Source organism: Alnus glutinosa, chromosome 8 (genome assembly GCF_958979055.1).
Source record: "Alnus glutinosa chromosome 8, dhAlnGlut1.1, whole genome shotgun sequence".
Lineage (NCBI taxonomy): Eukaryota > Viridiplantae > Streptophyta > Magnoliopsida > Fagales > Betulaceae > Alnus > Alnus glutinosa.
The window spans coordinates 10414990-10438763 of NC_084893.1; the positions used below are offsets into that span (position 1 = coordinate 10414990).

A 23774-nucleotide genomic window follows, 5' to 3' on the forward strand; every position below is an offset into this window, starting at 1 on the left:
CACGTGTCCATCTTAATAAAAAAAAATATTAAAAAATAATGTGTTTATACTTATTTTTTAAAAAAAATATTCAAAACAAAAAAAAAGGGTGGCTGGGCCACCCCTTGCATATGGGGGCAACCGCGCGCCACCCCCAGTGGCCGCTGGGGGTGGCGCGCGGCCACCGCCAGCCTCTGGGGAGGCCGCGGCCACCCCTTGCCTTCTTTTTTTTTTTTCTTTTTTTTTTTTTTTTTTTTGGTTTTTTTTTTTTAAAAAAATAAGTTTAGTTATTTATTTTTTAATAAATTTATATTTTTTTTATGAAGATGGACACGTGTCGCCATCTTATTGGCGACACATGTTGCTGACGTGGCATTTGACAGAATCTGTTAAAATTTTTAACGAAATTTGACTCCAGGGATCGATTTGTAATTATTGCTAATCACAAGGACCTCCCATGAACTTTTTAAATCATAGAGAGTGAAAAAAATAATTATGGCATACCATAGGAACCAATGGTGCAATTATCCCTCAAACAAATAACAATGCTAAAGAATTAACATATATAAGTTAAGGGACTTAAATGTGCAACATTCGACGCTTATTAAGTATTAAGTCTCATATTGCTTAGTTTCTAGGTAAAACTAGCTATATAATGGATTCTAGGAAAGTTCCAAATTGACTAGTCTTTTGGGGTGATAGCGTAGTTGTGGCTAGCAATTTTTCTTGGGTCGTTACAAATAGTATTAGAGTTACATAGTAACGCCAGGTCATGTGGCAATGGAGCATTGCATGACGTTGCCCTGACGAGGAAGTTAGAAGTTCAAGAAGAGTTTGGAATACCCCCGGCCCCACATTGGGAAGATGAGGAGTAGCCCACATAAGTGGGTGATTTATAATATGCTAAGTCACACATTGCCAAGTTACTAAGTGAAACTGGGCTTTATAATCGATTCTAGAAAAGTTTCAAATTGACTAGTCTTTTGATATGATAGCGCAAATGTGGCTAGTACTTTTTCCTAGCTTGTTACAATCCTGACCAGTACCAACAGTAAAAGAAAAAAAAATATATGGCATCACCTCTAAGCTTTAACAACTTCCTCCAACTCCAATAACAAATATGAGGAATATGAACCTCCCAAAAGCTCTTCCCCTTTAACAACACTGCATGCACCAACACAACCCAAAGAGACTCTAATCTCACAAACAAACTCCATAATCCAAATATGTCGCATCATGGCCGCACGATTCCATTCCTCAAGCTTCTTAATGCCCAGCCCTCCATCTTTTTTCGATCAACACAACATATTCCAAGAAACTTTAGCTCTAGCAATCCCTTCATCCTTACCATTATAAAGAAAGCGATTGAACTTTTGTTCAATAGCTCTAATGATCTTTTTAGGTAATGAAGGCAATAGTCTTTGATCATCATATTGCATCATCATATTGCTTGGTCCCTTGATGTTAGAAACTTGTTGGATGGAGCTGCTCATATGGTAGTTGTGCACACCCTCCATAGACATAGCAAGCACATGTTGAGTATTGAAAATAACAACTAGACTCTAAACAACACCTAGAAGGGGGTTGAGTAGTTGTATGCTAATATAATGCGGAATTAAAAATATAATCAATCATAAACAAAACAATCACCAAAATATGAAAAGAAATAAAGCAATTAACACAGATATTTGATGACAAAATGGAAACTTTTTGAACTCAAAGAAAAAAACCACTCTGAGGTAGCCAACCTAGGAAGTCAATTCAGTAACGAAGAATCCATGGATTATAAGATGTTAATACTTACAAAACCTTTGAAGTCGTCAAACTCTTAATTGAATTACAACAAGTGACCCACTTGTCTGCTTCTCTCCCAGAACCTCTGGAGACTTTTTCTTCTTGATCTCCTTAACCGGAACTTCGATTGGCTTCAATTGTTCGAGGTTGATGGTTAAACAATAATCAAAACTCTAGGAGAGATATAATTAACATTAGAGTAATGATTCAATGCCACCCAAATATACAACTTTTCATCACCTTGCCTATGTGGCAAGGTGGTCCCCCACTAATTTTTGAGTTTTTTAATTTTTTTAAAAATAAATTAAGGTGAGGGACCACCTTGCCACATAGACAAGGTGGTGAAAAGTTGTATATTTAGGTGGTAGTGAATCATTACTCTTAACATTAACACTTCAGGACTAAAACCCCTCTCTTAATTAACATACTAAATTTTAGAGTAGAATTCTTAACAAATCTATAAGTCCCTTTAAATAGACTTATGAAGAAAACATAATTCTAGTCGAAATAAAATTTACTAGGCGATGGCGTCCGAATAGGGCACTAAGGCGTCCGGACACAATTCAAGAGTTTCAAGACTCTAATTGCCCGAAGTGTCCAAACATAACACATGTGGGAACTTTCTTTAACTCTTGTCCAGACATCATCAAAAGCTGTCCGGACACAACAAGTCTTGGGGGTTCTTCTGGAAAACCTATTCGAACATCAACACAAGCCATCCGGACATGCAAATATTTTGATGCTCTCTGGAAGTCCTGTCCGGACATATTCACATGGCCTTCGGACATCAAAGTCTAATATGTTCTTTTAGCAAAATCTTCATACTAATTTCAGGCTTGAAAATTATAACAAAATATGTTTTAACGCTAAAAACCTAATAAGTATCACCCAGGTCAAACCATTAAAGCTAAGGTTGCAAATTCGGGTCGGCGGGTCGGGTTCGTGTCGACCCGGCTGACCCGATTACACAATCGGGTCTGACACGAACCCGACCCGATTATTAATCGGGTCAAACTTCTGAACCCAAACAAGACTCGCCTGCGAGCCGTGTTACCCGAACACCACCCGGGTAACACGTTTACTTTCAACCAAACCTTGAAATCTGAATCGATGAATGAGTGAATCCTTGATTGATCAGAGAAGTAAAGAACTGAGAAGAGAACCCAATGTTTATCAAAACAAAATCAATACAAGCATTAACAAATCTAATGGAAAATTCACCTAAATCGGCACAGGACCGAACTACCGAAGGGTGAAAGTTGTGAAACACTGAAACTGAAACACTGAAGTGAAAATCTGAAAGGAATTCAAGAGAAGATGAGAACTCGAGAAGTGCAGCCGTGCGGGAGTGCAGACTGCGGGCGACGGGCATGCGCCATGCGGGCCGGTGCTGCTATGCCGACTAGCGGGCTAGGGTTCCGACTGCAGAGTGCGGGCGACGAGCGTGCGCCATGCAGGCAGTGCGGCTACGCCGACTAGCAGGCTAGGGTTCCGACTGTGGAGTGCGGGCGGCGGGCGTGCGCCGTGTAGGGCTGCGGGCCGGTGCAGCTACGCCGACTAGGGGGCTAGGTTTCTGATTTGTTCTTACTTTCTGAGCTTTCTCCAATTCTCCGTTTCTAGATTCTTCAATCTTCATTGTTCTTCTACATTCTACGTTTTGTGACTTACTGACTTGTCTTTCAACTCTTTCAGACTTCGGCCTTTCTTTAAAAAAATCGTGTCTGGCAGGTCAACCCGCGACCCGATTACAATAAACCCAAACCCTATTTTTCCGTGTCGTGTTCGTGTCGGGTTCGCGGATCGTATCAAAAATTGCTAACCCTAATTAAAGCATAACATTTCATTCCAAATAAAAATAAAACTTAAAATTTGTAATGATCTCATTAATGGGCCTTTGTTCCTTATTTTAGACTAATTTAGGCCCAACCAATCATACATGCGCAATCTAAGCCCATCATTTTGGGCTTGTCTGTGAACTTTCTCATGCTTAGCATTCCTAGTGAGTTCCTTAAAGTTTAGCCAAATTATAGCTAAAAAATCCACTTTTAATTAGTCACTTTTCAAGAGAACCACTAATCAAACTTTCTAAATATTTCTCTACTTAAATTCTTTATTAATTTAGTATATTTCAATTGGTGAAGAATGAGGGAGAGATGAGAGAGAAAAGAAATGAATATAAACATGTGTGAAAACGAGATAGGGAGGAAGATTGTTTCTCCAAATGTATAGTAAAATTATGATAAAAATTATAATAGAAAATGAGTAGAGAACTTGATAAAGGAAGATTTTTGTGAATTTTTGCTAAAATTTGGCTAAACATCACTTTTAGAGAGCTTTAAGCATTTCTAATAGCCTCACCAAAATAGCTTTTTAACTATTTTGGTGAGCCAATTTGATAAAAATACTAAAAAATCACTCCCAGCAGCCTCACCACTTTAACCAAAAAGTTTTGGTGAGTGAAAATACTCACCAATTTTGATAAGTACTGTTCACTCACCAACTCTCACCAATTTTGTTTCTTCTTTTTCTTTCACACGATCACAGCACACTTTTTTTTTTTTTTTTTATGATGTAGATCTGTACCTAGGAGGAGGTCACGAGGAAATTGGCGGGGACGAGGACTCAAGGGCCGAGTTTCTGTGCCCGTTTTGCGCTGAGGATTACGACGTCGTTGGGCTTTGTTGCCATATCGATGAGGAGCATCCTGTAGAGGCCAAGAATGGGGTATCCATTTTTTCTTTTTTCTTTTTATTTTTTTTTTATTTTCGTTATAATTCTCTTTTAAAAGTTATTTTTTTATTTAATTAGAATAAGACAAGTATTCAAAAATATGACCGTTAGAAAAAGACAAACATTCAAAAAAGATTAAATAGAGAAAGAATAAAAAAATCTGAAAAAGTATTAATTAAATGGAATAGTGATAGTGAATAGATAAAATGGTGAGGCTGCTAGGAAACTTTAAAAAAGTGGCTCAGTAGAATAGAGAAAAGTAGTTTTTAGTTATTTTGGTGAGTAAAATTTGGTGAGGCTACTAGGAATGCTAGCATTCATAACAAGCCCTCCATTTCAAAGTTTTCACTAAATTTTGGAAAATATTTTTTTAAAAAAAACCAATTTTAGCAAACTCTCTATAATTTATCTATTCAATTTCTTTTTTTTTTAATCATTTTTTGAATTGCTCTCCCCTTTCACTTCACTTTTCACTTTTCATCTCTCCTCATTTGTTAGGAGTGGTTGCTTAAAATCAATAAAAATTAATATTCAATTAAAATAGAATAATATTTGGAGAGTTTGGTGTTGGAAATTAGTTAAAATAATAAAAGTAGAATTTTTAACTAAAATTCGGTTAAAGTTTGAAGAGCCCTTACTATGGATGCTTAGCGCAAGAGATGGTACATTTAACTCTTCAACGGAATAATTGGCTGTATAGCTAGATCTTTTTCTGACTGCATTCTCGTTAATCCTTTCTGCCCACCTTCATTCCTATTGTTAGCGGGAAAAATAGTTCTCCTTATGTTATTGTAGGGTTGCCTAGTTTTCTCTTTGTTTATTTGTTTGTTGTTGTTTGGTTAAAAAAAAAAAAAAAAAAAAAAAAAAAAAAAAAAAAAAGAAGAAAAAGGAGGAGGGTGGAGAATATGAACAAGGGCCATGTAAATTAAAATCCCAGCCAAAGCAGAGTAAAAGCCCCTTCAACAATCAAAGCAGTTGGGCTATTCTCATTGTAAACGCTTGATATTCCGATCCCAATTGCGATTCCCACAGGAGTTGTGACGGAGAAAAATGTTGCCATAATTGCCGCAGACGTAGTCTTGAATTTCGCCTACACACCAACAAAAAAGTTTATGGTATGAAGGTTAGGGTTTAAGCTTCTCCTCTGAAGACAGACGCCTTTGCAAAATCTGGTAAGCGTTTCCAATCCGCAAAAACCTAATTTTACATTCCTAAAACCCTAATTCTTTGCCTCCAAAACTTCAATGATTCATTGTAGGAAATTGTGCCGTAGATATCTCTACTCACTCGCCAAAAGCCCTAGTTCTAGCTGTAGTTCTTCGTTTCGCTCGTTCAGTTCAACAAACCCTAACCTTTGCACAATTAAACTGAATAGCTATTGCAAAAGTTTCGGATTTTTGAGGTCTGTAACGGGTTTCAGTTTAACTCCCCACAAACTCTCTGGACCAAATGACGCAAACTCTGTTAGAGACCCTGTTTTTAAACCTAGTTTTAGCAGGACTTACTGCTCTGAGAGGACCAGTGATGGTGGGTCTGGTGAGTGGACTGAGGAGATAGAGTATTTAGATGAATCGGGGAGTGTTATTTACAGTGGCAAAGGTATACGGTCAGTTGAGCCAGGGCTTGATGACCATGTGATGGTGGGTGGGCTGAAAAAGCCATTTTTGAATGCCTCGGCGGTTGCGAAGATTGTCGAGGTTGTGAAGAGGTGGAAATGGGGGCCAGAGTTGGAGACCCAACTGGACAAACTCCATTTTGTACCAAATATGACTCACATTATCCAAGCCTTCAAGGTCGTTAAGGATAGCGATATGTCCTTGAGTTTATTTCGATGGGCTAAGAGGCAGTCCTGGTATTCACCAAGTGATGAGTGTTATGTGATGCTGTTTGATGGATTAAACCAAAATAGGGATTTTGATGGGATTCAATCATTGTTTGACGAAATGGTTCTTGATTCCAGTAATAATGGGATTTTCTCCTTTGGTGCATATAATCGGGTAATCCAGCATTTGGCTAAAGCTGAGAAATTGGAGGTTTCATTTTGTTGTTTTAAGAAGATTCAAGATTCGGGTTGTAAAATTGATACTCAGACATATAACTCTCTTATTACGCTGTTTTTGAATAAGGGTTTGCCTTATAAGGCATTTGAAATATATGGAAGCATGGAAGCAGCGGGATGTTTGTTGGATGGGTCAACCTATGAGTTGATGATACCAAGCTTGGCAAAATCAGGCCGCCTTGATGCTGCTTTCAGGCTCTTCCAAGAGATGAAAGAGAGGAATTTCCGGCCTGGCTTTAACATCTTCTCATCCCTTGTTGATTCAATGGGGAAAGCTGGGAGGTTGGACACCTCAATGAAGGTGTACATGGAAATGCAGGGTTATGGGCTCCGGCCATCTGCTACCATGTATGTCTCTTTGATTGAGTCGTATGTGAAGGCCGGGAAGTTAGATGCTGCTCTTAAGCTTTGGGATGAGATGAAGAAAGCAGGCTTCAGGCCTAACTTTGGGTTGTACACATTGATTGTTGAATCACATGCCAAATCAGGGAAGCTTGATATTGCGATGTCTGCCTTTACAGATATGGAGAAGGCTGGATTTCTACCCACCCCATCTACATATTCTTGTCTCTTGGAAATGCATGCTGCCTCTGGACAAGTAGATTCTGCCATGAAGCTTTATAACTCATTGACAAATGCAGGTTTGAGACCAGGTCTAAGTACTTATACTGCCCTTTTGACTCTCCTGGCGAACAAGAAGCTTGTGGATGTGGCTGCCAAAATTTTACTCGAAATGAAGGCCATGGGGTTTTCTGTTGATGTGAGTGCTAGTGACGTTTTAATGGTGTACATCAAGGATGGTTCTGTTGATCTTGCTTTGAGGTGGCTACGCTTCATGGGTTCATCAGGTATTAGAACAAATAATTTTATCATAAGACAATTGTTTGAGTCATGTATGAAGAATGGTTTGTATGAGTCAGCCAAGCCACTCCTTGAAACATATGTGAATGCTGCTGCAAAAGTTGATCTCATACTATACACATCCATTTTAGCTCATCTTGTTAGATGCCAGGAAGAGGAGAGTGAGAAGCATTTGATGTCTATCCTTAGTGCTACAAAACATAAGGCACACTCTTTCATGTGTGGACTCTTCACAGGCCCAGAACATAGGAAACAACCAGTTTTATCTTTTGTGAGGGAATTCTTTCAGGGCATTGATTATGAGTTGGAAGAGGGGGCTGCGAGGTACTATGTCAATGTTCTTCTTAACTACCTCGTTCTTATGGGTCAGATAAACCGAGCCCGATGTGTTTGGAAAGTTGCCTATGAGAACAAGCTTTTCCCAAAGGCAATAGTCTTTGATCAGCATATTGCTTGGTCCCTTGATGTTAGAAACTTGTCGGTTGGAGCTGCTCTTGTAGCAGTTGTGCACACCCTCCATAGATTCAGAAAGCGCATGTTGTATTATGGTGTTGTCCCCAGACGCATTAAATTGGTTACAGGACCTACCTTGAAGATTGTGGTTGCACAGATATTGAACTCAGTAGAATCTCCTTTTGAGGTTAGTAAGGTAGTTCTAAGGGCCCCTGGAGATTCTGTCATGGAGTGGTTTAAGAAGCCAATTGTTCAACAATTTCTTCTAAATGAGATTCCGTCAAGGGCTGATATCCTCATGCACAAGCTGAACACACTTTTTCCCAGTTCTGCACCTGAAATTAGATCTATGTCCCCTCCCAAGCCTCTCATTGCAGGCAAGGCAATGTAACCATGCTGAGATCAGTTACTGTCTTTGTATTTGTAAAATGGAATTGGGAGTTGTTTTTCTCCAGTAGTGTTCTTTCTAGTGGGAGTCTATTTTTTCATATTAACAAGACGTGTACAGACCAATAAGTAAGTGTGCAAGTATTGGAAAAGCAAGTATATAAATTTAAAAGGTAATAATTGAATAATAAAAAAGCCAAATCGTGATTGATCAATTTACACATTTGATCTGCATATTAAAATTCAAGTTATTTCTGAACCTTAGACTGTTCTAATATCAATAAATCTTGAATTTTTCTTTTATCAGTTTCCAAACTTATAATTTTCATGTGAAGTTTTAATCAAATTCACATCCTATTTGGCTATGTTGCTGAGGTTTTGGTATTATTATTAGTATTGTGGTAATGATTATTATTATTATTATTATTATCTTTTTTTGAAAATGGTTGTAGGTGTTCATTCTGTATTGATAAAGTACATACTCAAAGGCTTTCACTTTGTTTGACAATATTGTTTTAAACAGATTTCACCTTCCAATGACATGCCTTCATTGTTTCATACGTTTTTGTATGGAGTGAAGAATTACGTCTAAATGAATTACTAGAATTTGACTTTGACAGGCAATGTATGGATGCAGCCAGTAATGAAGAACATACGTACAAAAAAACTAGAATATGACTTGATTGGCATCTTTGAATAGAATTATAAGTTAAACTTCTTTTCTAGATGTGAAATATAAAGAAATAAAAATTAAATCCACTTTAAGAGTTTTTGGTTGGGCTGGTGAAACTTTAAGGTCAAGTTGAATTATCTCTTTTATACAATCTAAGCATAAGACAGGGATTGGGATTCACTGCAACTGCAGGGGATTTTTTTTGTAATTATGAAAGGCCTCTGGTGGAATTTATTTGTATCAAGAAGTGTTCGGATTGTTCAAATACCTGTTTGGATAAATAGACTTTCTACTCGGACAGATGAGTCTCATTGAAGGCCTCTCACAAACAAAAGTAATGGCTGAAACCCGATCTTTGAGCAAGTTATCGGGATGTCATTTGTTGAAAATCCGTTTTAAATAACTATTGGCTAAACTTATTTTTGTGCTGCTTAACCCATTTTCTGTATGCATTATTTATCACCCATATGGCTTGGTTTTAAATTTAATTTGAGGCCAGTTATAACTTTTGCCTTTTTGGGGGGGTTCACTTTCAATTAATAAAGTCCAAAGTGTCCTACTTACTAGTACAAAAATTGTTTTATCTATGGACTCTAATAAATAACAGGGTTTTATTTTTATTTTTAACGTTTTATAAGGATAAAAGATTTTTTTTAATCAATTGTAATAGAGATAAAAAGAAGAAAAAGAGTGAAAAATAGTGAGTAATGCTATATTCCACATTGGCGTGAATGAATAATATCACACCCGGTGATGTAGCATGACCATCTTACCATGACATGTCATCCTTTTTTATTTATTTTAAAAATATATATATATATTTGAAAATCTCTTTGTCAAAATACCTCATATCTGCAAAAATTTCATTATGAAAGAGGAAACCTCCCTTCCAATTTTCCCTCCCAAAATTTAGCCATCCGTGCGACGAGAGGCGCTCCAATACTGTAGGAAAGCTGGTGTGACTCGGCAGCCACTCATTCCGCTCCTCAATGACAACCATGTGTACATGGCTGCACTGGTCACTCAATTGGCTTCCTAAATCCAATGACAAAACATAAATAAAATCTGGACCATAGGGTCAACTCTGTATAATAATAGCCTATGATGATCATGTCATTCAATGCAAGTATTGTCAATTATCAAATATAATATCATTTAATCGAATAACAGTAGCTCAATTTAGTTGTAATAGTAATTGTAAATAACAGTTGTAAATAGGAATATTAAACAGTAATGTTAAATCCTTACGCTCACAACACAATAATAAAATGTGAAGTAAAAGCTTTGACAGTTATATCAACATAACATGCTCCAAAATAGTTTTCTTTTTCCTTGTTCCGCAAGTGTTGACTTACCTTGACCACTCAGAAGATTTCTCAGACATCTCAACCTCATGCACCGTCAACCAAATTATAATTAGACGAACACTAATCACAAACCTAAAAATACACTAAGAAACTTACATCATACTTTGGAAACCCTAAATCAAGCTTCAGGGCAGTTGGAATCAATCTTAGGGGACTAGGGATCAATCCTGCTTGTGTAGGCTCAATCGATCCTAGGCAGCTCTAACATTTGTTTCGGGTCCTTTGAGCCCCTAGCACACAATCCAATCAATCCCAAGCATTCCTAGGGGTTCTACAACACCAAAAAAGTGTTTAAGAATATTTTTAGATGCCAATGTTACACTCTTGATTCAAAATCATCAAGAATTTACATTGATTACCATAAGCACATCAACACAATCATAAAGCAACAATGTGTGTTTAAAATATTATTTGAACACGTAAAATCATAAACACATCATCTAAGATCATAACCTTTCTTTTTGAAACCATCAAACATGAAAAATACAAAATATAAATCTCTACATTAAAGAATCATTGTATAAAGTACATATTTCTTTTGAAACGAATCATCCCATCACGAAAACATAACCCAAACAATCAACCGTCATGGTTACGACAAGTAACTAGAAGGTTATCAAGAAACCACAAGGTTATAGGGTTAGAAAATAAATAGAAAAGAAACAATAAAGTTGTAGGCTTTACCTAGAGAAAATGGATTGAAAGAACATGATTTTGCCTTTGGGATTGACATAGATTGTTAGTTTCGAGCTCCTCTCACCTCTCCTCTTCACTCTCACCCCCTTAGAGGCTGAAAAAACATGCATATGAGGTTCTTTAGGGTTAAAAGAAGCCGAGGGTCAAGTTTATAAGGTTTTGTGTGTTAAAAAATGAGTTTCTATCGTATTAGAATCGATCCTCTAAATAACAAGATCGATCCTAAAATTGGGAGGGTCGATCATTTTATTATTATTGTTATTGTTATTGTTATTTTTATTATTTAGAAAACATTAGATCATTATCGGAAATACATTTTGTTCTGAAACTATGTGTATTTTTTAAAAAAAAAAATTATTTTTTGAGATATTACATTCGTGCTTTATATGATCATAGGAGATCGAGTTCGAATATGGTTGTCCCATTCGTGCGATTTATATGGGTTGGAATGATAATAATTGAATACGATATGCTGTTTACTGAAGCAAATATGTAACATGTTATTTGCCTTGTGACTTGTGATCAAGCACTAGAATCGAATATTATCCCACCTTCAACGTACCCTCTTTACTCTCTTACGACAGCCTTCACAATTAATATAGAATTGTTATATATATATATATATATGATGAATTTAATAATTAATTTTTGGAATTGGGCTTTCTTTCTAATGCACTCTTCCATTCATTTAATTACTTTTTATATTGTATAAAGTGCTTTGAAATTATGCTAGGTTCTAAAATTTCTTAACCTTCAAATGTTGATTCCACACTTCTCTACTTGACACGTTGGAAATGCATTGTTTGAACATATTTTAATGCTAGAAGCATACTATATATGTTTGGAGAAAAAGTAACGCTATAAATTATATTTTTATTTAATAATTATGACATAATACTGATATGGACTACTCAACTAACCATTATATATATCACTCAGAAATGGAGCGAAAAGTTATTATAGATAAGGGCTAGCTCGGGGCTAAAAAATTTTATTACTAGGGCCAAATAGGCTTCTTTTTTCTTTTTTCTTTTTTTCTTTTTTTTCTTTTTTACCTTAAAAGTTTTTACTTCCTAGAATTTGGAGGGTGGAATAGGCCGTCGGTCACTGAGATCACTCCTTATTAATTAATAAGAAAAAGAAAAAAGAGAAAAAGGTTGAATGGGGGCATAGACTTTTATAAGATGGAGTACGTGATTACCCCTTTTTGCCGGGCACCTTGAAGGGTCATACTATCATATTGAATTTAGAGGAAAAAGAGGGGGTGTGTTGACATCATAAATAAAATATTTATTTTGGGCTTATTTACATAATTACCGTCGCACATTAATATAGTATTGAAAAATTGATATTTGTACGCATACTCATAATGGATGTGAGACTCATGCATGCATGTGAAATTCATGTGGGATAGGTCTTACATGTATAGGTCTCACACGGTCACATCCATTATAAATGTGTACAATATATGAATAAAATGAGTGTGTGCAAATAACACTACTTTATAGTATTATTTCAATGTATTGTGTCTCTTGGATTCATTACGTGGTAGAAGGTGAGGTAATTACTAATATTATTTTTTTGTCAGAAAAAATAAGTGACAAGTTTTGGGAACCAGTCAAATGAAAATGATAGTGATTTTTCTTACCATAATAAAAATGTCTCAATTATCAATGAGATCTTGGACAATTTACGAGGATGTTTCTGTTACAGTATTTTATTAACTTCAAGAATTTAAGTTACAGTTTAAAACTATCACTTAATTGTATTTGTAGTCTGTTTATTTGTCTAATTTTTTTTTTTTATCAATTTGATGAGGCTGCTGAGAGTCATTTTGGACAATTTCACCAAATTAGTTGACAAAAATAGCCAAAAAGCAATTCAAATGAGGCTACTAAGAATGTTTATTATTTACAAAAACAGGACAATCTTCCTCAAATAACTGCTAAATTGTTGCATGCGCTAGATGATGAGTTGTCATATTTGCTTTCCGCACATACAAAATTCAAGCCAATTTGATAAGACTGATAATCATTTTAAACAATTTCATCAAATTAGCTCACCAAAATAATTAAAAAGCAAATTTAATGGGACTACTAAAAATGTTTATTATAAATAATAACAGGATAATCTTCCTCAAATAACTGCAGAATCGCCCCATGTGCCAGATGATGAGCTGTCATGTTTGCTTTCCGTTTCGGCATATACAAAATTCAAGCCCATTTGGCGAGGACAGACATACAAGCAGCCCCAAGAAGAAGTGAGATATTTGCACCAAGTTGAATTTTGAAATTGGTTTGTAGTCTTGGGTTCATGAAATCTGCTGCAAGTAGGTCAACAAGCGCCATGTAAATTAAAATCCCAGCCGAAGCGGCGTCAAAAACCCCTTGAACAATCAAAGCAGTTGGGCTATTCTCATTGTAAACGCTTGATATTCCGATCCCAATTGCTATTCCCACGGGGGTTGTCAGCGAGAAAAATGTCGCCATAATTGCTGCAGACGTAGTCTTGAATTTCGCCTACAAAACCAACACAATTTTATTCTTACTTTTTCATATATATAATTTTACTATACAATATAATAATTTTTTTTTAAAAAAAAAAAAACAATAAAAATTCATGGTACATATATATATATAAATGTTTTAGTTTGAGGGTAGTCGGGAGTGACAACCCAACCTTTATCACTTTGATTTAAATAATAATAATAATCTTAAACTCTTCAGCATGAAATTAAGGGCACTCTCTAATTAATTTTAAGACTTTTTCTTCACTGGCAACGGAAAGTACCTAAAAAAAGGAAGATGTGCTCATTTTTTTTTTCAAGTGAGAAAATGTGCTCATTTTTTTTTTCAAGTGGGAAGATGTGCTCATTGTGACAACATTTACGGCCCCCGTTGTTGAATTTTTTAAACTGTACACAAATTTCAAAGCAGCTGAATTATTTGTGACAACGCAACCTCGGTTTTCTTCATCCAAAACTTCCAGGTGATTGGGTGTGTTTAGTAAACGATTTTAATATTAAGAAGTTATATTTTTTAATAATTTTTTTTTTGTTTAAATACTAATATAAAATGAGTAATGTAATATAAAAATATAAAAATATTTTATTTTATAAAAAAATTTAGAATAATTTGGTAAACGGTACACTACTGGTGGAGAGAGATATACCTGAGAGATGCAGCCACCGAGCCCAAGACCCTCAAAGAACTGATGGAAAGACAGGGCTGCCAGGAGAGGCTTTATTGTATCAGTGTCTTGAGAAGCACCCAAAGATATTCCAATTATCACTGAATGAGCCACAATTCCTATCTCCAGCACCTAAAAAAGAAAAAAAAAAAAAAAAAGAACACCAAACATATACATATTACTATGATGTTGTTGTTGTTGTTGTTGTTGTTGCATCATGCATGGCCATCACCTTATAAAATCAATCTTACTTGTGATATAACACGAAAACGGATTAGCTCTGCCATATTCAGCTCTTCGGCCTCCTCCGGATGGGCGGCGGAGCCATGGGCATGGCCATGCGTGGCATGTGTATGGACATGTATGTGACCCGCGTGCTCTTCGTCTGCCGGAGTGATCATAAACTGCTTACTTCTCTTAAAGTGTAGCCTCGTGTAAAACCCTGTCGCTAACGAATCCACCATTAAAGTTCCTATAGCAGACGCCATGGCAATGAGGCCGGTGAAAGGAAAAATTCTCCAAGGCTTTTCGTCAAGGCACGGTGACGTCAAGCTCTCAAATGCGTCGGGAAGTATGTGGATGAACCCAGTCGCCAGAATCACCCCCGCCGCGAAGGCCTTGATCAGGAAAAATATGTCATGTTCAGGCCTTAGAGTCGGGATTCTCCTGCCCAACAATGGGATGCTCACCCCCACAGAACCGGCGAAGAGAATGGTCGCAATCGAAGCTAATTTATATTTGAGTGCTTCGCTTTTGTTTGTCTTACCTGCGCTCTCGGCATCACACGTACAATCTCCGGATACCGTAGTGGGGATGAGAAGTATTAGAAGAAATATGAAAGAAAAAGCTCCGAAATTGATCATGGCGGGTGGCCGGGAGAGAAAGATCTAGCTGGCAGTTTTGCAGATTTGGGTTCTTTGTGAAATGGCTCGATCGAGTTTTCTTCTTTTATACAGAAAGGAGAAAAGTTTTAAATGCTGCTTGTTTTGAAAGCACTGGATGAGGAAAACCAGGATATAATGATATATAATCAACGGATGGACTATAACTGAGCATCTTATATAGTTAAAAGAGAACAACATACTAAATTAATAAATAGAGAGTATAAAGAGAAAAAAAAAATTTCTACGTACGTACACATAATATAATCAAGTATAATATTTTCCATTTCTTAAATATAGAAAAAATATAACAAAAAAAAAAAAAAAAGCTGCAAAAAATACCTACAGTTATTTTCCTAAACATTAAGAATGCAACAATACTACCAAATATATGGGAGTAATACTTTAGCTTTCTTGTTCATTATTTTAACATAAAAAAAATATCTTTTTCTCTTCTCGCTCTCATCTCTCATCTTTTTATTTTTTACTGAAGATTTTGTAAAAAATATGAGGATAGGTAGAAAACTTGTATTTTGTAAAGAAATAATATTTTGATGATGAAAAATGCTAGAATTCATTCTAGCATTCTTCTGGATGACATGAATTTAATAATAAAAAAAATAATCTCAAAAGGTGACCAACAAAATGTAATTTTTTTAAGCAAAAAAATTAAATTAATGTTATCCAGAAGGATGCTAAAAGGAATTCTATCATTTTCCTTTAACAATAAAGAGAAAGAAAAGAAAAAAAAAATTATTATAAAGTGTATTTAGATAAAGAAAAATTTATTTTATAAACTCCGAGCATGAAGTATTCTAGTGCAGGACGTATGGTATGCACATGGGTTGTTGAGAAGGGTTGATGCCCTGGCCTGTAAGCAAGTCATGATGATCTACAAGTCTTTTATGTGGGCCCGTTGACGGACTGTGGTTAATGGTCGTCGGCCCTATCTACAGTAATTGAAGAGACTAAAATCGTACGATCTACGAGCCCATCACATCACCCTGTAACACGTTCGTCCTAGTATCCTACCCTTAAGGATCAAATTCATTTAAATATTATTTATTTTACCCAACATAGTATCTATTATACCTTTTATTTACATTTAAATATTTTTTTTTTTTGAAAAAAAGTGTAAAAACAAATAAAAAGAAAGAGAGAAAATAATAAAAAATTTATATTACTTAATTTTAAGGCGGAGCCAACTTTTAAGTTTTGGGGGTCAAATTGAAAAAAATAATTTAAAGGGTCAAAATAAAAAAATTTTAAAAAAATAGGGGTAAAAATTAAATTTTTTAAATTTTTTTTTTTAGATTTTTTTTTTTTTTTTTTGGGAGACCTTTGGCTTAGGGGGATATACTCTTATATATCATCTCTACAGTGATGTCGTAAAGTAGGGCAATTTTGAAATTTCTGAGAATATTATAGACTTGTTTGGTAAGTAATTGTATTGTGGAATATTTGTATGTTGTGATATAAAATTTGAGAATATTTTATAGAAAAATAAAAAAGTTTTGTTTTGTAGTGGGTTTTTTTATTATTATTATTTAAATAGTAGTAAAATATGATTGATGTGATATAAAAAGTATAAAAAAAATTTAGAAAATTTTTTATTCGATTTTTTTAAGAAAAGTGAAAAGAAAAAAAAAAATAGAGAGTTGAAAATGATATGCCAAACAAGCTCTATAGTAATTTTGAAAGGGATGAGGTCATGTAAAGGTTTTATGGTGACAGGAGAAATATAAAAAAAAAACTAATATAAGGGTAAATTGGAGAGGGGGGTTGAAATGGGCTTGTTTGTTAAGGAACAATACATTACAGTACTGTTTATGTACTTTTTTTTTCTTTTTTTTTTTTATATTTTTCACTACTAATCAACATCAAAACATTCCCACTTTTTTCACTTTTTTATATCACATCAATAATTTTTTATTACTATTCAAATAAAAAAATTCACTATAATACAAAATTTTTTTCATTTTTTTATACAAATTCTTTTTATTTTATATCACATCATCACTTTTTACTAATTTCAAAAATTAACAACTCACTATTCTGTTCTGTAATGCCACTTGCCAAATACGGCCAGTGAGAGATATTAAAGGGGATGAAGCCACGACGTTGTCAGGCAATAATTTTTTATGGAAAGCAATTCGCCACGCGGCTTTGTTCGACAAAGGTCAATTTAAGGATGTCGAAATATGTCTTCATTCCTGTAATATTATGCTTCTTTAGCTTTAAATAATGATAGGTCTTGGAAGGTGCGTGGAAGTCGTCTATAGAATTTATGCTTTGCAGCTTTCGACAAAAATGTGTGCATCCAAATCATTTATGAACTGTCATAAATATATATATATATATATATATAAAAAAAAATCCATGAACCAACAGTGCTTTTAAAATAGTCTTATAAAATGAAGGGTTAAATATATTTTAGCCCCTCAAATTATTATCTTTTTTTTGGATGGCCCTTTAAACTACCAATGCTTAGATTATTGCCCCCCAAACTACCACTTTCTGATTTTTTTGGCTCCATCCGTCTATTTATGTATTCTAACAGAAATTGGCCAAAAACCCGAAAATAACTCTCCCTTAACCGTGGGAATTTCAAAGTGTATGAGTGGTATTTTCGGATTTCTGTTTAGAATTGACGGCATAAATGAACGGATGAGGCTAAAAAATCAGAAAGTGGTAGTTTGGGGGGCCAGAATCCAAGCATCGGTAGTTTTGGTAGCTATCCGGAAAAAGGGTGGTAGTTTGGAGGGCTAAAATATATTTATCCCTAAAATGAAAGTTTGCTAAAATGACATACCAAACTAATAAAATATGTTAAAAATATTATTTTTATAATATCCTTAAAAAAAAAAAATAATAATAATAACAGGGGGTGGAGATAAGTCAAATGCCCATCCTCACCTCTCAAAAAAAATTTCTACTCTAGGAATTTTTTTCTCGAAAGTCTTAGTTGCCTACCCTCAAAAACTTCTCAATAGGCAAATATTTTATAAGAGGATCGAGGTTCATGATCACACCACATTCTGCCATTTTTTTCACTGATTTTTTAACCTAAAACCAATCTAGGCAGCCACAGGTTGAAGATGGTAAGGTTGAAGATGACATATTTTTTTCTCTTAAGGAAAACGCACCGTTTTGTTTGTTCGTTTAAACTTTCTATCAAAAGAAAAAATAATAAGAAAAAAGAAGAATGGGATGACACGTTTCATTAGTTGTCTGATTTGAAAAAAATGGCAAGTTTTGGTGTGTTTGGATATTAAATTTTTGAAATCAGAATTGAATTCTAATTCTCTTTACAAATTTCAAGGCAAAAGAAATGTGTTTAGGAGTTGAATTTTTAGATTGAAAAATATTATTTTTTAATTGTAAGAAATTATTGAAAGTTTGAAAAGTTGTGTATAATGATTGGTATTGTGAAAAGTTGTGTGGAATAATAATTTATTATATATTGATTGTTTAATTAAAAAATAAATAAATAATTTTTTTTTTAAAAAAAACATAATTAAAATTAAAATTAAAAAAAAAAAAAAAAGGATGAAGGGGGTGGTTTTAATTGCCACCCCCAGTGGTTGGGGGAGGCCGCACGGCCACCCCCAAGGGTCCGTGGTGACTGCGCGACCACCCCCAAAGGGGGTGTAACCGGCAGCCACCGCTCTGCTTTTTTTTTTTTTTTTTTTTTTTTAATTTCTTTTAAATTTTTTTTTGTTGATTTAAATTTTTATTATTTTATTTATTAAATGTGGGATCCACGCGTTTTTAAAGGCAACTTGTCCTGTGCATGGGTCCCAGTCATTAAATCAGGTTCATTAGAATGTTGGCCTTGAATTGAAATAAAACTCAGGTGAAATTCGGGTTTTAAGGTGGGTGGACGGGTTGTAAAAAAAACCCAAATAGAATAAGGATTTTTTTCTGAATCCAAACAAACCATAACGAGTCACAATTTCCTACTATTAAAGGACACATCTCATTACTTCTCTTTTAATAAATTTGAAAAAAGGGCAAGTCTAAGGTAACAATCTTATCTACGTGTCCATGACAGATCTCATACGTCGCTATCAACACTTCAAAACTTCTGAACCCCAAACACCAATGACACCATCTGTATTCCTCTTCTCCACGGCTTATTTGGTCACTTATTTTTTTAAAAAAAAAATTAAAAATTAAAAATGCTAGGCCTTTAGCTTAGCCAACTTCTTCATTAGGATAGGTTTAGATGGGAGTCACAATACTTGCCTATGTTTGACAAAATATTTTTTAAAAAAAAAAAAAAAAAAACATTAAGACTTAGTTTAACTGACTTTTCTTATGCAATATATATTACATTTAAAATACGTTTTAACATTTATATATTCTAAGAGATAATTAAATTTTGTTGAATTATTTATTGATGCGTCAATTATATTTTTATTTATTTTTTGATTAACCTCATAATTTTTTTTATTTATCAAATTGAAAAAAAAATATTGACCCCTCTCAACTAAAATCTTGGCTCCGCCACTGCCTATGGGGGTGGCTCAAAGGCCACCTCCATCTCTGGGGTGGCCCACGAGTCACCCCAGATGGGACCGACAGCCACCCCCTTTCCTTTTATATATATATATATATATATATATATATATATATATATATATATATATATATATCTTTTAATTTTTAAAATTTTTAATTATTACTATTTTTATTAAAAACGATATGTGTCATCATTTTATTGGTGCTGACATGAGACACTAACAGAATCTTTCAAGTGTTTTGACAAAATTTGATTGTATGGACTAAATTGTTATTTTAGCCTACCCTGACGATCTTTGAATTTTTTATTTTTTTTATACCACATAGAGCGATTTGTAATTTAGGCCAACTAAATATAATGATTTTGCATTTATCCAAAAAAAAAAAAAAACGTTTTAATTTTTGTATTAATCCACCGCTTTGGGTTTTTCTTCTTCTTATTTTGCTTAAAAAAATAGTTTAGGTTTTTTTTTTGTTTTTTTTATTTTAGTTTTAAAGAGAATAAGAGCATTATATGAATATAATAAAAAAGTAGCATTTTTTACTCATCTTGTTAGTTGGATGAGTCACTCTAGCACACTTGTCACTTCATGGGACTATTTTAAAAATGGTGGTTAATTAGTTCAAGAGATTTTTTTTATATTTTTCCTTAGAATTTCTTAAAAAATTAAATTTAAACCAACTAATTTTTAGGGACAGGTTGTAACTAATTTATACAAACCAGTCAAATAAATTGTCAAGTGCCCCTTAACATGTGAGAAATACACGGTATTAAAAAACCGTGTGATTCTCACATGTTTTTTAATACTCACATTTTTTTAATAATATTAATAAGAAAGCATGTCTTACTAATGCTTTAGGAAAATATGTCACTTTATTAGGCTAGTTTGCAGCTAATTTTTGTCTTTTTTTTTTTTTTTTTTTAGATCTCAATTTATATTTATTAACCTATATGACAACATCTTAAAAGTTTTATACAAGAATGGTTATTCCAAAGCTAAAAATATTATCAAATTATAGAATAGTTATTATATTACAATAATTCTTTCTAACTTTCTATTAACCCTCCAAATTAACCCTTGCATTAATTTTTATTAAAAAAAAAAGAAAAAGATATTTTTTAAGTTAATAAAAAAAAAAATCCTACACTCCCTCTTTAATTTTTACTTTAAGGTAGAAAAATAATGGGGTTTTTTATTATTCTATTTTTTCGGGTTTAGCACATAATAAAGTGCAGAAACAAAATCCAATATTATCCTACAACTCAGTTGACTATTTTTTTTAGCCGGCTTTTCTTTTTTGACAGCCTTCATAACCAAACGATATATTTATTTATTTTTTTCTTATTTCAAATTGAATTCAGAGCCACATTCTTCTTTACTGTAATGATCGTGGGGGTGAAAATATTAAATATATCATATTTTTTGGCAAAAAGGAAAAAGACATCTTATATATACATTATTGAGTCCTTAGATTCCTTTCACGGCTACATATAGCCTATATATGCGACTTTGACAAGCAGGACTTGTGGTAAGTGGACGTTAGTCAAATCCAACTTTCCCCAAAAATATCCCCACAGCTTTCCAGCCATTTTCCTTTGTAGAAGATAATTTCATAGATAATGATAAATGTCTTCCTTCATGTGAAGATAGATAAACATAGGCCACCCAATGAGCAGCAACGGCAACATAAATGATAATAAAGAACCAATTTAATACAAATTAATGTTCCAAAAGTATTGAAACAAGGACAGATGAAAAGTTTTTTTTTTTGGTAAGCATCTGCATTATGCAACTTAATGCAAGCATATGCTTGCACTAGACTTAACTATTGGACTGACAGTTAAAATACTGGGTCAATAAAGTGTTGCAAATAAAGTTTTGCTGTATACACAAGGAACTAAGAAGTACAACTTAACCTAAAGATACACTTACCATTTGGAGATGGTTGGTTATTCAGTTCTGAATTTGTTGATTGTGTAGATAGTAGAAAGTCTACTTCAGGATTTATTTTTTTTATTAAGGATATATCCTTGAGATGCAATAAGCAGACTATAATTGCTATGTCTACTAAGAAATCTAAAATTCTTGCATGCTATGAATTCATTACACAGGCATGATGGAGATATAAAGGGTCTATTGAGCATATAAGTACTGAATTAATGATTGCGGATCCCATGACTAAAAGTTTACTGATAAAGAAAGTATAAAGTTACGCAGAGTATATGAGACTCATTAATTCAATTTTTGCTTGGTTTGTCTCTTTATGGTCTATAGACATGAAGTTATTATAATAAAGATTTTGTGCACATTTGTTATTTTATCCATGAAGTTAAATAAAGTTGGACCCAAATGACTTATAGGAAGTTCATTCATAAAGCTTGACTATCCATAAAGTACTTATGTAAAGAGCGTTTTACATTGTGATACATGGAAGGGATGACCCAATTTTATAATGGTTTTACCATCATGATTCATGTGAAACATTTTTTATCTGAGTGGGAGGATTCCATAAGTGATTGGCTAAACTAAATAATCTAATACCATAAGGTCATGTGTCATAAAGGCCAAGTCGGAGAATGTAAGATTTGATCTCCATATATAACCTATATGCCACATATACGATATTTATTATATTTTAATTTAATAAATATAATATACGGTATTACGGTTATAGTAATTTATATTACCGTAACAGAATCGTTTAATTGATTTTAAAATCAATTAATAATATTGTTTCCTTGATGGGAGGAACAATACTGTGTTTACCATATTTGAGGGTTTCTGACCTAGCCTATAAATAAACAGCATGTGTACACCATCAGTACGACAATACTGTAAGGCATGAGTTAGAAGATCCCTCAAATAATATTTATAATATTTTTGTTCTTCAGATCTTCGTGGAAACGCTTGAGCAAAGATGGCTAGAGGTAAGCCTAGATCCTTATCTTTTATTTTCCGATGTGCATGTTAGTTGAGCACAATATGATTATATGTTCTAACAGTTAATACACGATATCTAAAGTTATAATTTGTACAAAGTCATAATTGTAGTTTGTTTTTAAATCTTTATTGTATTGTTTATATATTCTCTTTAATACTCTGAATAGTTTCATACGAGGAACATTATTTTATTTAATATTATTGAAAATTAAATATAAAACCGGAATATAAAGAAATTAAAACAAGAGACTTTTTTAAGTAGTTCGGTGTTAGAGTACTAGCAACAGACACCCAATCATTTTCCTTAAATTTAGAAAACGAAACTACTTTTTGCCTCCCTATCTAAAAACACTCCATAATAGTTTTCCTTAATTTTTTTCTAAACCATTAAAATATATTATTATTATTACTTTTACTTTTACTTTATTTTTTTCTTTCATTTTATTTTTGTTCTCTCTCTTCTCCTCGTCCCTAAAGGTAGACACTGAGTCAGCTACTGCTTCCCTCCAAATTGACCTTATTCAGCTTTTGATGCTTTGATTTTTGAACAAGCCATAGTTGAAGTCTTCTAATTTTGGACTTACCTCAAAATCTTGAACTTGTCGGTGATGGGTTTATTGAAAATCTGCTGAAAATCTAAACAAACTTGGACTTGTGTGGGAAACGATGATGGTTGCGCCACTGTCGCCATGTGGGGAAGCGGCTGAGCCAGCGGATTTTGATCTAGCTCCGGCGAGCTCTAGACTTGGATTACCCTCCTATCTCCACAATATCACTCTCTAGACCGGTTGGATCTCTGATCTCTGTTGACGAGAAATGCTTCACTACCGCCGACTCCTTTTCTAGTGAGCTCTCCGCCTCCCGCCTTGCCTCCTCTGGCTTAATCTCTCTCTCTCTCTCTCTCTCTCTCTCTCTCTCTGTGCGCGCGCGCGCTCGTTCAAGAACCAAGGGGGAAGGGGGAATTACTTGAACAAAAAGAAGAAGAAGAAAGGGACGAAGGGTTGGGGCTGCGTGTAGAAGGAGAAGAGAGGTGAGAGGAGAGAGAGAATTGAGTTTATGATTATAATAATCATTGGGACTGCTACAGTGAATGAGAAGCACTGTAACATTCTTAATGCTTAGGGAGGGAATTTGCTGTAGATGATCTTTTGTGGCTTTTTTGACATTTTTCCTATATTTAGGAAAGAGAACCACTTATAAGATATCTGCTACTAGTGCTCTTAGACACTTATGTCCATC

At 34.1% G+C, this 23774-nt stretch overlaps 2 protein-coding genes across 2 annotated transcripts; one reads left to right on the forward strand and one right to left on the reverse strand.

Moving 5' to 3' along the window:
* Nucleotides 1-5378: 5378 nt before the first annotated feature.
* Nucleotides 5379-8330, forward strand: LOC133875891 (pentatricopeptide repeat-containing protein At1g79490, mitochondrial). Its single transcript, XM_062314155.1, has one exon. The coding sequence runs from the start codon at nucleotides 5748-5750 to the stop codon at nucleotides 8265-8267; it is 2520 nt and encodes an 839-aa protein (XP_062170139.1). The 5' UTR covers nucleotides 5379-5747; the 3' UTR covers nucleotides 8268-8330.
* Nucleotides 8331-12954: 4624 nt separating this feature from the next.
* Nucleotides 12955-15195, reverse strand: LOC133874580 (zinc transporter 1-like). Its single transcript, XM_062312437.1, has 3 exons — nucleotides 14440-15195; nucleotides 14171-14320; nucleotides 12955-13518 (listed from the first exon to the last, which is right to left on the reverse strand). Exons 1-3 carry the CDS (start codon nucleotides 15049-15051, stop codon nucleotides 13213-13215), a joined length of 1068 nt encoding a protein of 355 aa, XP_062168421.1. The 5' UTR covers nucleotides 15052-15195; the 3' UTR covers nucleotides 12955-13212.
* Between the last annotated feature and the right edge of the window lie 8579 nt (nucleotides 15196-23774).